Source organism: Bos mutus, chromosome X (genome assembly GCF_027580195.1).
Source record: "Bos mutus isolate GX-2022 chromosome X, NWIPB_WYAK_1.1, whole genome shotgun sequence".
NCBI classification, from domain to species: Eukaryota; Metazoa; Chordata; class Mammalia; order Artiodactyla; family Bovidae; genus Bos; species Bos mutus.
This window is the reverse complement of record NC_091646.1, coordinates 29,243,827-29,260,326: the sequence shown is the minus strand read 5'-3', so window position 1 is coordinate 29,260,326 and position 16,500 is coordinate 29,243,827. Positions and strand designations below refer to the sequence as shown.

At 40.9% G+C, this 16,500-nt stretch overlaps 1 protein-coding gene across 1 annotated transcript in view; it reads left to right on the top strand.

Moving 5' to 3' along the window:
- Nucleotides 1–16,500, top strand: part of IL13RA1 (interleukin 13 receptor subunit alpha 1) — a 77,715-nt gene that overhangs the window by 18,969 nt on the left and 42,246 nt on the right. The window contains exons 5-6 of the mRNA XM_070365545.1: nt 7,559–7,746; nt 10,801–10,952. Coding sequence (XP_070221646.1) covers nt 7,559–7,746; nt 10,801–10,952 — 340 coding nt within the window. The remainder of the gene's footprint in view (nt 1–7,558; nt 7,747–10,800; nt 10,953–16,500) is intronic.

Sequence of the window (16,500 nt, the reverse complement as noted above, 5' to 3'; positions counted from 1 at the left end):
ATGTGAAATACTCAGGGTACAATGAAAAAGGAATCTCAAAGGTTACTCATTAGACGAGTTCCTTTCATTATTGAACAACGTTAACTTTCTACATAGTTCTCTTTAGTTATGTAACAATAATGTCGTAAGTTTCTTCAGTTTCTATTTCTGTGTGTGTGCAAAACATTTCAGGCCTCTCTGATCTAAAAACTAGTCATGGCTGTAACTTAGTTTTTAAAAAACTGTTTTCATTCATGAACCACAGGGGCCAACAACTAGGAGAAAAAATTTATATACTATCTCTTAAAGGACAAGGTCACTTTCTATATTGAAGCATTTCTTTGAACAGCCTTTGAAGAAGTAAATACATTAGATCTGAATTAAAAAAAATTTTTTTTTGTTTTCGTTTTTTTAAAAAGACATTATTTATAGCAGTTCTAGGTTTACAACAAAATTGAGAGGAAGGTACAGAGATTTTCCATATACCCACTGCCCCTACAATTAATAGCGTTCCCCATTATCAACATCCCTCACCAATAGTACATTTGTTACAATTGATGAAGCTACACTGATATACATCACCACCATCAGAATTCTACATAGTCTATATTAGGGTACACTCTTGGCCTTCTACATTTTATGGGTTTGGACAAATGTATGACATATATCCATTGTTATAATTACCATACAGAGTACTTTCATTGCCTTAAAAATCCTCTGCGTTCCACTAATTCATCTCTCCCCTATTCCAACCCCTGGCAACCATTGATTTGTTTATTCTCCTAGTTTTGTCTTTTCCAGGATTTCATCTGGTTGGAATCAGACAGTATGTAGCATTTTCAGATGGACTTCTATCACTTAATAATACACATGTAACATTCCTCCATATCTTTTCATGGCTTGATAGTTCATTTCTTTTTGGTGCTGAATAATACTCCACTGTCTGGATGTATTACAGTTTATGTATCCATTTAGTGACTAAAGGACATCTTGATTGCTTCCAAGCTTTGTCAATGATGAATAAAGCTGCTTTAAACTTTTGTATGTTGGTTTTTGTGTAGATATAAGGTCTCAATTTCTTTTGGTAAATACCAGAGAGCACAATTACTAATCATATGGTAGGAACATGTTTGGTTTTGTAAGAAACTGTCTTCCAAAGTGCCTGTACCGTTCTGTATTTCCACCAGCAATGAGCAAGAGTTCTTGTTGCTCCACATCCTCATCAGCATTTGATATTGCCGATGTCTGGATTATGGGCGTTCTGACTGGTGTGTAGTGGTATCTTGTTGCTTTCATTTGCATTTCTCCGATGATATGTCCTTATTTGTCATCTGTATGTCTGTGAAGATCTTTGGCTCATTTTTTAGTTGAGTATTTTGCTTTATTGTTCAGTTTTATGAGTTCTTTGTATATTTTGGCTAACAGCCCTTTATCACATGTGTCTTTTGCATACATTTTCTCTCCCGCCCCTCCAGTGTTTGGCTTCTTTTCTTATTCTCTTGATATTATCTTTTGCAGAAGTTTTTAATTTTAATGAAATTCAGCTTATCAGTTATTTCTTTTAAAGATCATGCCTTGGATATTGTATCTAAAAAGTCATCACCATACCCAAGATTGTCTAGGTTTTCTCCTATGTTATCTCCTAGGAGGCTTATAGTTTGGCACTTTACATTTAGGTCTGTGATCCATTGTGAGGTTAGCTTTGTGAAGAATATAAGGTCTGTGACTAGATTCTTTTTTTTTTTTTAACATGTGGATATCCAGTTGTTCCAGCACCATTTGTTGAAGAGACTATTTGTGCTCCATTGTATTGCCTTTTCCCCTTTGTCAAAGATCAATTGACTGTATTTATGGGAAAGATCTGCTTTTTATAAGACTGGATTTGTAGCACAGTCCCCTGGAGAATTGCTGTCAAAATGCTTATCTTAGTCCCTGGGCAAAACCTTCTAAGTAGGATTCTCTGGGAGAGGGGTTGAGGGACTTGCATTTTTCAAATGATCACAGATGATTCTAAAGTAAACAAATCAAGGGTTTGGGACTCTTTCCTCTTAGTTCATTTTCTACATTGTCTTCCTTTTCTGCAGAATGTTTGCACATCTCCCTTGTGACTAATGATGTAAGGCTTTACTCTGTGTATTCTTCTAGTTACTATAAAAGAGAATCCTTTGATAACTTTGACAAAAAGTGTAATGAGCACATTCTGTCTGCCTGTACTGTGCTGGATGATTACTGGGGAAAGGTCTACATAGACGTTTTTGGAAATAAGAAAGAAGATATCAGCATTTAGAGCCACATAGTAGAGTAAGACACTTAGAAAGACCTCATGCTATGGAACACTGATCTGGCAGTGGTTCAGTTCAGGTCAGCCACTCAGTCGTGTCCGGCTCTATGCAACTGCATGGAATCTAGCACGTCAGGCTTCCCTATCCTTCACCATCTCCCAGAGTTTGCTTGAACTCATGTCCATCAAGTCTGTGATGCCATCCAACCATCTCATCCTCTATCATCCACTTTTCCTCCTGCCTTCAATCTTTCCCAGCATCAGGGTCTTTTCCAATGAATCAGTTCTTCGCTTCAGGTGGCCAAAGTATTGGAGCTTCAGCTTCAGCATCAGCATCAGTCCTTCCAATGAATATTCATGATTGATTTCCTTTAGGATAGACTGGTTTGATCTCCTTGCAGTCCAATGGACTCTCAAGAGTCTTCTCCAACACCACAGTTCAGAAGCTTCAATTCTTTGGTGCTCAGCTTTCCTTAGGGTCCAACTCTCACATCCATACATGACTACGGGAAAAACCATAGCTTTAACTAGATGGACCTTTGTTGGCAAAGTTATGTCTCTGCTTTTAATATGCTGTATAGGTTGGTATATATGCTGTATAGGTTGGTCATAGCTTTTCTTCCAAGGAGCAGCATATTTTAATTGCATGGCTGCAGTCACCATCTGCAGTGATTTTGGAGCCCAAGAAGTCTCTCACTGTTTCTACTGTTTCCGCATCTATTTGCCATGAAGTGATGGGACCAGATGCCATGATCTTTGTTTTTTGAATGTGGAGTTTTAAGCTAGCTTTTTCAGTCTCCTCTTTCACTTTCATGGATCACAATAAACTGTGGAAAATTCTGAAAGAGATGGGAATACCAGACCACCTGACCTGCCTCTTGAGAAATCTGTATGCAGGTCAGGAAGCAACAGTTAGAACTCGACATGGAACAACAGACTGGTTCCAAATAGGAAAAGTAGTCCGTCAAGGCTGTATATTGTCACCCTGCTTATTTAACTTATATGCAGAGTACATCATGAGAAACGCTGGACTGGAAGAAACACAAACTGGAATCAAGATTGCCGGGAGAACTATCAATAACCTCAGATATGCAGATGACACCACCCTTATGGCAGAAAGTGAAGAGGAACTAAAAAGCCTCTTGATGAAAGTGAAAGTGGAGAGTGAAAAAGTTGGCTTAAAGCTCAACATTCAGAAAACGAAGATCATGGCATCTGGTCCCATCACTTCATGGCAAATAGATGGGGAAACAGTGGAAACAGTGTCAGACTTTGTATTTTTGGGCTCCAAAATCACTGCAGATGGTGACTGAAGCCATGAAATTAAAAGACGCTTACTCCTTGGAAGGAAAGTTATGACCAACCTAGATAGCATATTCAAAAGCAGAAACATTACTTTCCCAACAAAGGTCCGTCTAGTCAAGGCTATGGTCTTTCCTGTGGTCATATATGGATGTGAGAGTTGGACTGTGAAGAAAGCTGAGCGCCAAAGAATTGATGCTTTTGAACTGTGGTGTTGGAGAAGACTCTTGAGAGTCCCTTGGACTGCAAGGAGATCCAACCAGTCCATTCTGAAGGAGGTCAGCCCTGGGATTTCTTTGGAAGGAATGATGCTAAAGCTGAAACTCCAGTACTTTGGCCACCTCATGCCAAGAGTTGACTCATTGGAAAAGACTTTGATGCTGGGAGGGATTGGGGGCAGGAGGAGAAGGGGACGACAGAGGATGAGATGGCTGGATGGCATCCCTGACTCGATGGACGTGAGTCTGAGTGAACTCCGGGAGTTGGTGATGGACAGGGAGGCCTGGCATGCTGCGATTCATGGGGTCGCAAAGAGTCGGACTTGACTGAGTGACTGAACTGAAAGAGGCTCTTTAGCTCCTCTTCACTTTCTGCCATAAGGATGGTGTCATTTGCATAGCTGAGGTTGATATTTCTCCCAGCAATCTTGACTCCAGCTTATGCTTCATCTAGCCCACCATTTCACATGATGTACTCTGCATATAAGTTAAATAAGCAGGAAAATAAATAAATAAAAAGCAGTTAAATAAGCAGGCTGACAATATACAGCCTTGAGGTGTTTCTTTTCCAATTTGGAACCAGTCCATTGTTCCATGTCTAGTTCTAACTGTTGCTTCTTGACCTGCATACAGATTTCTCAGGAGGCAAGTCAGGTGGTCTGGTATTCCCATCTCTTTAAGAATTTTCCAGGGTTTGTTTAGATCCACACAGTCAAAGGCTTTGGCATAGTCAATAAAGCAGAAGTAGATTTTTCTGGAAGTCTCTTGCTTTTTCAGTGATCCAAGGGATGTTTGCAATTTGATCTCTGGTTCCTCTGCCTTTTCTAAATCCAGCTTGAACATCTGGAAGTTCTTGATTCATGTTCTGTTGAAACCTGGCTTGAATAATTTTGAGCATTACTTTGCTAGCGTGTGAAATGAGTGCAGTTGTGCAGTAGTTGAGCATTCTTTGGCATTGCCTTTCTTTGGAATTGGAATGAACACTGACTTTTTCCAGTCCTGTGGCCACTGCTGAGTTTTCCAAATTTGCTGGCATATAGAGTGTAGCACTTTTACAGCATCATCTTTTAGGATTTGAAATAACTCAACTGGAGTTCCATCACCTCCACTAGCTTTGTTCATAGTGGTGCTTACTAAGGCCCACTTGACTTCACATTCTAGGATGTCTGGCTCTAGGTGAGTGATCACACCATTGTGGTTATCTGGGTCATGAAGATCATTTTTGTATAGTTCTTCTATGTATTCTTGCCACCTCTTCTTAATATCTTCTGCTTCTGTTAGGTCCATATCATTTTTGTCCTTTACTGTGACCATCTTTGCATGAAATGTTCCCTTGGTATCTCTCATTTTCTTGAAGAGATCTCTAGTTTTCCCCATTCTATTGTTTTCCTCTATTTCTTTGCATTGATCACTGAAGAAGGCTTTCTTATCTCTCCTTGCTATTCTTTGGAACTCTGCATTCAAATGGGTATATCTTTCCTCTTCTCCTTTGCCTTTAGCTTCTCTTCTTTGCTCAGCTATTTGTATGGCCTCCTCAGACAACCATTTTGCCTTTCTTTTTCTCAGGATGGTCTTGATCACTGCCTCCTGTACAATGTCATGAACCTCTGTCCATAGTTCTTCCGGCACTCTGTCTATCAGATCTAATCCCTTGAATCTATTTGTCACTTCTGCTGTATAATCATAAGCAATTTGATTTAGCTCATACCTGAATGGTCTAGTGGTTTTTCCCTACTTTCTTCAATTTAAGTCTTAATTTTGCAATAAGGAGTTCATGATCTGAGCCACAGTCAGCTCCTGGTCTTGTTTTTACTGACTGTATAGAGCTTCTCCATCTTTGGCTGCATAGAATATAATCAATTTGATTTTGGTAGGGACCATAAGATGATGTCCATGTGCAGAGTCGTCTCTTGTGTTGTTGGAAGACAGTGTTTGCTATGACAAGTGGATTCTGTTGGCAAAACTCTGTTAACCTTTGCCTTGCTTCATTTTGTAGTCCAAGGCCAAACTTGCCTGTTACTCCAGGTATCTCTTGTCTTCCTACTTTTGCATTCCACTCCGCTATGATGAAAAGGACATCTTTTTTGGGTGTTAGTTCTAGAAGGTCTTGTAGGTCATCATAGAACCATTCAACATCAGCTTCTTTGTCATTAGTGGTTGGGGTATAGACTTGGATTACTGTGAAATTGAGTGGTTTGCCTTGGAAATGAACAGAAATAATTTTGCTGTTTTGGGATTGCATCCAAGTACTGCATTTCAGAATCTTTTGTTGACTGTGAGGGGTACTCCATTTCTTCTAAGGGATTCTTGCCCACAGTAGTAGATATAATAGTCATTTGAATTAAATTTGCCTATTTGGGTCCGTTTTAGTTCACTGACTCCTCGTATGTCGATGTTCACTCTTGTTGTTTGACTACTTCCAATTTACCTTGATTCATGGATCTAACATCCAGGTTCCTATGCAGTGTTGTTCTTTACAGCATTGGACTTTACTTCCTTCACCCGTCACATCCACAACTGGGCTTTGTTTTCTCTTTGGCTCCATATCTTCATTCTTTCTGAAGCTATTTCTCCACTCTTTGCCATATTGGACATTTACCGACCTGGGAAATTCATCTTTCAGTATCATATCTTTTTGCCTTTTCATACTGTTCATGGGTTCTCAAGGCAAGAATACTGAAGTGGTTCACCATTCCCTTCTCCAGTGGACCACGTTTTGTCAGAACTCTCCACCATGATCTGTCTATCTTGGGTGGCCCTACACGGCATGGCTCATAGTTTCATTGAGTTAGACAAGGCTGTGATCCATGTGATCAGTTTGGTTAGTTTTCTGTGATTGTGGTTTTCATTCTGTCTGCCCCCTGATAGGTAAAGATTGTGTTTAAAGGACACTAATAATGTCAGAGAGGTCAATCTGGAGAAGACATGAAGCCTCAAGTGATTAGGGCATGAAATAGGGTGAGAGGAATATCATAGAGAATTCCAGAGGGTTTGCAAAGAAAGAAGTAACCGAATTTGGTGATAAGATATAAAAAAGAGGGGAGGGGTGATTTCAGAGGCTCTAATCTAATCAAGGAGCCCAGAGAAAAATGAGCTCTGGCTGATGGCAGTTGGGATGGTTAGAAAAAAAGGCAGTTTGTCCAAGAAGAGGGGACATCTGTCTTGGCTGTTGAATTTGAGGCAAGAGTGGAACTCTAAAGTGGAGCAGTTAGAAATCTGGGACTGGCTCCAAGGCAGTAGGTCAGGATTAGGAATCCTCAGTGCAGAAATTCTAGTTGAGGAGTGGAAGTGATAAATGGGCGAGTGGATGAGGGAGTAAGAAATAGAGAAGAATACACAGAGGGCTGAAGACTGGGTGTGAATTCTGTGAGAATAGAAGAAAGGAAAGGAACAAGCCAAGAGAACAAGGAAGGAGCAGACAGAGGGACTAGGGAAACTTGGAATTGAGCAGATAAGGCATTTTCAGGAAACATAAAATTTGTCCTCCTGGCTTCGTACTGTTTCCCATACAGAAGAGGAAAAAGAGTCAAGACTCCTATGGTTTCCATAGCTATTGAAAATACAATATTCATGAAAAAGGAACATTCATTTCTTCCTCAAGTGTGAAGTGGAGCCATGTTATAAAATAGGGCTTTAAAAAAAAAGCTACCCTGCCAAATTGCAAATATGGCTTTTCATGGATATCTTTAATCATTTAAAAACAAACAGACATCTGTATTTGTTTCTTGCATATGTGGTTAAAAAATAATGCAGAAGGTTATCTCATTTTATCCTGTAGGCACAACAGCCTGGGAAAAATTCTTCAGTGTGAAAACATCTACAGAGAAGGCCAACACATTGCTTGTTCCTTTAATCTGACTAAGGTGAAGGATTCCAGTTTTGAACAGCACAGCGTCCAAGTAATGGTTAAGGACAATGCAGGAAAAATCAGACCATCCTTCAATATAGTGCCTTTAACTTCTCATGGTAAGTTTTAGAAGTACTCCATGACAGTGTGGATGAAAGTGTTATGTCATCAATACGCATGATAAAAAAAATGATGATTTTGATTTGAAGATCTTCCCAGAAAAAAGGGACTATATTTATGTATATTTTTCTTTGTTCCTTGTTAAAGTAGCAAGCTTGTAAATTCTCATATTTCTTGTGCATATATGCCACATGCTTTATCCATATTTACTTATGCATATGCTGAGCCTTAGAGCAAGCAGTTAGTTGTAGAACTGAGATTGGAGCTCAGGTTCTCTGACTTTTTTAACAGTTTTAAATGTTTAGTTATTTATTTGACTTCACTGGGTCTTTGTTGAGGCATGCGGAGTCTTTGATGTTCATTGTGGCAGATGGGATCTTTAGTTACAGCATGTGGGATCTGGTTCCCTGACCAGGGATCAAACCCAGGCCCCCTGCATTGGGAACATAGAGTCTTAGCCACTGGAGCACCAGGGATGTTCCTCTCTGACTCTTAAGATCTATTCTCTTTTACTTACACTCCAGAGGATGATGCTGCAGAATAAATGTGATTTAATATAGTTGCTGAATAATCTGTCTCTTTGTTTAACAACAACAAAAAAGCTTAGACTGGAGATGGAGTGATCAGGATTGATATTCAAACTGTCTAACATTTTGAGTAACCCAGGCACGGATCAATGAGAACAACCAGTGCAGCTGAGTTTCGGCCCATTACAAAGAGCCCTCAACTTGAAAACAAAATACCTGCTTAAGGTCACTTTGGATATGGCATATACACTCTAATTTCCTCTTCATCTATAAAAGGGGGTACATAGTCCCTCTGGAACTCAGAGGATTGTTGTAAGGTCCAAATGATGTGACATATGTAAAGGCATTTTGTATATCTCTAAAGCAGAGTCATATGTGCTTAGTCACTCAGTCGTGTCTGACTCTTTTCAACCCCATGGACCATAGCCCACCAGGCTCCTCTGTCCATGGGGATTCTCCAGGCAAGAATACTGGAGTGGGTTGCCATGCCCTCCTCCAGGGGATCTTCCCAACCCAGGAATCGAACCCAGATCTCCTGCATTGCAGGCAGATTCTTTACTGCCTGAGTCACCAGGGAAGCCACATTATATTTACTTATTTGCTGTAGTATCACAACAGGGAGCTCTGATTCTAGCTAAAGTGGTACACAGAAAATTTACAAGCAAATAATCATGAATTGACAAAGGTTCCCAAGTCTGTGAGCAGAACACTATTTACTGCCCTTTCAGACAGTCGTGGAAGTGAATTCTAATAGTGCACCCAAGGCAGCTTAATTTGTAAGCCAGGGAGTGATGTTGAGGCAACTTGCCAAATGGGATCATTTGAAGCAAAGCCCTTCTCTCTCCTCCCCCTTGCTTGGAAGCATGTCCTCAATGGACCTTTTAAAGCTCATTTTGCTGCTCTTCTACCTAGAGATGAGTGGTGCTGTAAGAGATGAATGGGAGATTCTTGTTAGCCAGAAGAGGATGCTGTGAAGTTGTTTTCTGTTAATTGTCCACTCTCTTTTGTTGCTTGGTCTTAAGCATAATTGACTCCTGAAAAACTAAATTGACCAGGCTAATTTCTCTTTTTACTTTCTTTTAAATCATGGTTATGATTATATAACATTAAATATGCCATCTTAACCATTTTCAAGTGTACAGTTCAGTAGTGTTAAATATATTCACAATGTTGTGCAGTAGATCTCTAGAACTCTCTCACTTTGTAAAACTGAAACTTCATGCCCATGAAATACTAATTCTCCCTCCCCCGGCCCCTGGTAACCACCTTCCTACTTTCTGTTTCTATGGCTTTGACTGCTTTAGATGCCTCTTATAAGTGGAATCATACAGTATTGGTCCTTTTGTAATGGACTTATTTCATTAGTATCATGTCCTCCAAGTTCATCCCTGTTGTTGTTTAGTCACTCAGTCATATCCGACTCTTTGTGACCCTATGGACTATAGCCTGCCAAGCTCCTCTGTCCATGGGATTTTCTAGAGTGGGTTGTCATGCCCTCCTCCAGGGGATCTTCCCAGCCCAGGATCGAACTCACATCTCCTACATCTCCTGCATTGGCAGGTGGGTTCTTTACCACTGCACCACACGAGAAGCCCTTCATTCCTGTTGTAATCTATGACAAAACTATGCTGATGTTTTCATTGTGGTCTTTGATTGGCATAAATGAGCGCTGGCTGGGGGAACCCTTTGTACCTGATGCCCCTCAGTACCATCAGGAAGAGTCACGTCTGGACCCAAGCACTTCTTTACCCCACCCCCTTGTTGTAGCTAGATGTCTAGATTATACCCCAGCCATGCCCTAACCAGATGCAGGTCAGAATCTGCATCATCTGCCAGCCCGAAGATGTTCCTTAGATCTATTTTACTACGCAGTTTAAGCTTCCTACAAGGGACTTTCCTTCTGGTCCAGTGATCGGGACTCTGAGCTTCCACTGCAGAGGACCCAGGTTCAATCCCTGATCAGGGAAATAAGGTCCTGCATACTGTGTGGTGTGGCCAAAAACAAGAAAAAGAAACAAAGAAAAAAAAATAAGCTTCCTACATTAACTGTGATTAATCAGAAATTCTAGAACTGTATGTCTGATCATGTAAGGCCATTAAAAGCATCAGACCTATTTTGATTTACCTTTGTGACCTTCATTGTCTCTACGTATAAGTGCTGTGCCGTGTTTAGTCGCTCAGTCCTGTCCAGTTCTGTGCAACCCCATGGACTGTAGTCTGCCAGCTCCTCTGTCCATAGGGATTCCCCAGGCAAGAATGAGGATTTTCCCAACCCAGAGATCGAACCCAGGTCACCCACATTGCAGGTGGATTCTTTACCATCTGTGCCACAGGGAAGCCTAAGAATACTGGAGTGGATAGCCTATCCCTTCTCCAGGGGAATGTCCTGACCCAGAAATCAAACCGGGCTGTCCTACATTGCAGGCGGATTCTTAACCAGCTGAGCTATTAGGAAAGCCCATATGTGTATCTCATCAAAATTAACTCTGGAAATTAATTTGTATTCTTCTGTTTTTTGTCTTTCAGTGAAACCTGATCCTCCACATATTAAAAATCTCTCCTTCCAAAATGGTGACTTATATGTGCAGTGGACAAATCCACAGAATTTTCAAAGCAAATGCTTGTCTTATGAAGTAGAAGTCAATAACAGCCACGCTGAGACACATGATATTTTCTATGTAAGTTTTTTTTTTAGATAGTTGTTATTTAGAAATTTTTCTTGCATTTGTTACAGTATAATAAATTGAAATATCAATGAAAAATAGCTTATAGATTTGTCACCCGATGATAATGGTTTCTCTGAAACAGCGTGTGGTGGAAGGTTTGATGGTTTATGATAGTATTGCCTACAAGAGTTCAGGCATTCCTTAATGTATTTGCTGAAAAGTCTTTTTACTACATGTCTGTCGTGTACTACCAGGCACTATTTTACGTGCATGTGACACCTGATAAAAAAAAAAAAAAAAAATTTGCCCATGAAGCTTACCTACTAAAAAATAAGTACATAAATGAGCAAACTAATTTTAGAGAATGAATGCTATGCAGAAATTTAAGTGGGGTAATGGCAAGGCCTGAGGGAATATTAGGTAGGGTAGGTATCCACAGTGATAAGATTTGAGATGAGACCAGAACAATGAGCAGGAGCTAGCCATTTGATGATCTGGAGGTGGAGGGGACAGCGTGGTCAAAGACTTAGGCAGGAATGAGCTTGGCATGTGTGAGAAACAGGAGACTGGCATGACCAAAACATAGTAGGAAGAGGTGTCTGAGCCTAGAGCCGAGATCAGATTATGTAGCTACTTAGAGGCTCCAGTATGGCTGTTCAGTTTTTTGGAGTTTGTAGCAACTAGAGTAGTCAATACTGAGTAGTTAGTATTTTTTGGATAATGTACATTTATGCTCTTTAGAATCTAATACAAAACAAGCAGATTAGAGGTCCCTGTGGAGTAGGAAATGGCAACCCACTCCAGTAATCTTGCCTGGGGAATTCCATGGACAGAGGAGCCTGGCGGGCTACAGTCCATGGGGTCGCAAGGAGCTGGACTCCACTGAGCGACTGAGCATATACACATGCATTGGAGCACTGGGCCTAACAGGGTGTGGCATAACCTCAGGGCTCAGTTGCATTGTTATGCTCTAGAACAGAGATCTCAAACTCAGACCTCAGACATTTTTGTTTGGACCACAAAACGAAGTGGGGTTTTGTTTGCTTGTATATTACATTTGATTTTTCTGCCCAGATTGAAAACTGTGGTACCTGAGGGTATAGTTGCCATAAGGTGGCGCCTTAGGACCACTGGAACTGTGCCACTCACTTGTGTTACCTGCCTGGGCCCTGTGTCCATTTGAGTTTGAGAGGTTAGAAACCATGGGCTTTTACAGGAGTCCTGCATCTCACATGTGGGAAGATCCCTTGGTTCACTTGTTTTAGCTCGTCATGGGAATTTCGAAAACTAAAGTATTTTATTTACTAAAATAAGCCACTGTTGACAGGCTGTAACTCTTGAGGGAGCAACCAGGTCCACAGCTGAGCAGAGCTCTTCTGGGCATTTGCAAATGAAAGCATTTGTTGAAGCAGAATAATCATTTTTCATCCCAGAAACCAGGGTCTCCAAATAATGCCACAAAAGGAAAAAGCAAAGGGCTTCCATGCGGGGAGGGGGTGAGGCTTGAATTTATAACTGAGTTATCAGAAAGCCAAATATGCTTGACTATTCCAGCCTTGACTGCTCTCTTCTGTCTGAAATCCAGAGACACATGCCACTTGCATTACTCACTTGGCACTAAATGATGTCCTGCTAGCTACCCATGATCTTGACTAAAAATATAAGCTCCTGTAAGGGGGAGGAGTTAGGTGGTGTTTACTTTGTACTGTTCTGGCTACTAATACCAGCTAATGTATTAAGCAATTGCTGTGTATTAGCTATTTCAACTGGAGAAGGAAATGGCAACCCACTCCAGTATTCTTGCCTGGAGAATCCCAGGGATGGAGTAGCCTGGTGGGCTGCCACCTATGGGGTCGCACAGAGTCGTACGCGACTGAAGCGACACAGCAGCAGCAGCAACAGCAGCTATTTTAATAAGTACTTTATCTGAGTTGTCTCATTTAGTCCTCACAGTAACCCCAAGGATCTAGGCCTGTTACAGATAGGAAAACTTCAGTCTCAAAGATTATTCCTAAGGTCACATTTCTAGTAAGGGTTAGAATTCAAGATTTCAGCAAAAGTCTAACTCCAAAGCTTTTATTCTTAACCCCCTAGGGACCACCTCAGTACTTCCTCTTGCTAGTAATAGCCATCACTTATTGCTCATGATGTATTACAAATACAGTCTTCTATGTACTTCTTATAGAGTTGCTCATAGCAATCCATGAAATTGGTTCCTTTTTAACCTATGTTTTAGTGAGAAACAAGGCTCAAAGAGCAAGTTGAGTAACTTGCTACAGGCCACACAGCTAGTAAGTATGACTTCAGAGGTTGGTCTCCAGGTATTACATTTTAACCAAGAACACTGGGTATAAGACCATGTGTACAGTTGTCACTTAATAAATTCTTATTGGATTGTTACCTTTTTAAAAAAAAAAAAAACTTCTGAACTGAAGAGAGCATATATACTGTGGAGTTTATCCATCAAAACCAGAACTGTAGTCAATTTGGAATTAACTCTGTTTATACACTTGAGTTTAATGTTCTGTATCTTAGCAGATGTTCACCAGCTGCTCCATCCCCTAGATTGTCATCAGCTTTTTGTGTGCACACTGCTTTTGAGCTCAGCTGGTTAGACCCTTTCTTGGTTCTTCTTGCAAGACTTTTTGAGGAGCTATTTGGCCTGGTGTTCTAGTTAAGAGGGGGAAGTAAACTGGAGCATGAGCTGGTGCCATCCATGGCTCTGGGTCAGGGGTCGCTTATGACAGAATCATAAAGCATGGAGTGACTTATCTTTGGGCATGCCCATTCCCGCCAGCTATCCACTTGGTAATCTGTGTCCTTGTTTCCCTTTTCTCACGGAAGTATCTGAGCAGCTGATAAACTACACAAGGAGATTTACATTTGAACAAGAGCCCAGAACCATCAATTTACACAACAGGCCTCTGACTCCATATGGCCAGCACTGGGGTACAGTAACCCCCGAGTAGCTTTTTCTCTGACCTTATATGAAGTATTGACAGGATGGCTCATCATCATTCAGTTGGCCTTTCACTCTTCACAAATGCTGGTAGGAACCATTCAGTGAATGACATTGAATGCCCCAAATCATAGCATGTGTTCTAGTCTTTGTCCCATGTTTAAACATCTCTGATAGAAGTTGACTATTTTTTCCATCTGTACTGAGGTATGATTGGCAAGTAAAAATTATATGTATTTAGGTTGTACAATATTATTTTAAGGTATACAAGGTTATAATAATCATATACATTGTGAGATGATTATCACTTCAAATTAACTCATTCATAACCTCACAGACTTAGCTTTTTCTGTGGTGAGAAAACAAGATCTCTCAGCAAATTTCAGGTATACAGTACAGTATTATTAACTGTAATCATCATGTGAAAGTTGCTCACTTGTGTCCAACTCTTTGCAACCCCATGGACTATATAGTCCATGGAATTCTCCAGGTCAGAATACTGGAGTGGGTAGCCTTTCCCTTTCCCAGGGGATCTTCCCAACCCAGGGATTGAACCCAGGTCTCCTGCACTGCAGGTGGATTCTTCACTAGCTGAGCCACAACAGAAGCCCAAGTATACTGGAGTGGGTAGCCTATTCCTTCCCCAGCAGATCTTCCTGACCCAGGAACCGAACCAGGATCTACTGCATTGCAGGCAGATTCCTTACCAACTGAACTATCAGAGAAGCCCCATTCAATCCTCAGAATTCATAACTGAAAATTTGTACCCCTGACCAACATCTTTCCATTTTCCCCACTCCCCAGCCTCTGGCAGTTACCATGCTGCACTGCGCCTCAGTAAATTTGACTTATTTGAATTCCATATACAAGTGAGATCATATAGTATTTGTCTTTCTCTGTCTAACTTATTTCACTTAACATAGTGCCCTGAGGTTTCTTCCATGTTGTCACAAATGGCAGGATTTCCTTGGGGTTGCTGAATCATATGATAGTTCTATTTTTAATTTTTTGAGAAACCTCCATACTGTTCCAAAGTGACTGCAACGGTTTATATTCCCACCAACAGTGCATGAGGGTTCCTTTTCTCTACACCCTCTCCGGCACTTGTTATCTCTTATCTTTTTGACGACAGCCATTCTGTTATCAACAGTGTAAGATGATTGTGGTTTTGATGTATATTTTGCTAATGATTAGTGTATATTTTATACACTAGTGTATATTAGTGATATTAGTGTATAATAGTGTATATTAGTGATGTTGAATGTCTTTTCATGGACCTGTTGCCAAAAGTAGACTATTGAAATGAAGCAAGAGACTTTCATGTGTTGATTTTGAAATATCTGCATTTTAGGAACTGGTTATTCTCTTTACATCGTACAGCAAGTGACTTAAATTGTGTAGAGGAGAAATTTGCATTTTCTTTTGTTTTCTCTAACTCAGTCATTTAAAAACAATAATTTTGTTTAATGTTTTTATTTTTGGCTGTGCTGGGTCTTTGTTGCTGCATGGGCTTTCCTCTAGTTGCAGCAAACAGAGGCTACTCTTTCTTGTGGTGTGCAGGCTTCTCATTACTGTGGATTCTCTTGTTGCAGAGCATGGGCTTTAGGGCACACGGGTTTCAATAGCTGTGGCACATAGGCTCAGTAGTTGCAGTCCCCAGGCTCTAGAGCTCAGGCCCAATAGTTGTGGCTCACGGGCTTAGTTGCACCCCAGCATGTGGGATCTTTTTGCACCAGGGATCGAACCTGTGTCTCCTGCATGACAGGTGGATTCTTTACCACTGAACCACCAGGCAAGTCCTAACTCAGTCCTTTTTTGATATTTGATATGTTATTGGGCTTCCCAGGTAGTAGTGCTAGTGGTAAAGAATCTGCCTCCCAGTGCAGGAGGCGCAGTTTCAATCCCTGGGTCACGAAGATCCCCTGGAGAAAGAAATGACAACACACTCCGGTATTCTTTTCTGGAGAATCCCATGGACAGAGGAGCCTGGTTGGCTACAGCCCATGGGGTTGCAAAGAGTGGGACACGACTGAGCGTCTGAGCACATATTCTCAACAAGGGAGCATATTTTTAAACTATGTATTGCTATGTAGTGTACTATAGAAAAATTGCAGAAGGCATTATGGACAGCTCAGTGATTCTTCACAAATGATTTGTCACTTACAAAACCAGCTCCCCATAAGCTCAATCGTGACCTCTTTTGGTCACTACTTTCCCAAAGAGCACTTATTATGTGGACTTCGAATCCCACTAGTGCCACCTGAGAAGCCCTGTATTGGGATGTAGCCGATGAACAATGTAGTGATAGTTTTAGGTGCACAGCAGAGTGACTCAGCCATACATATACACGTATCCATTCTCCCCCAAACTCCCCTCCCATCCGGGCGGCCACATAACATTGAGCAGAGTTCCCTGTGCTGTGCAGTAGGTCCTTGTTGGTTATCCTTTTTAAATATAACACTGTATACTTGTACATCCCAAACGTCCTAACTATCCCTTAGCCCAACCCTTCCCCCTGCTAACCATAAGTTCATCCTCTAAGTCTGTGAGTCTGTTTCTGTTTCATAAATAAATTCATTTGTATCATTTATTTTTTTAATT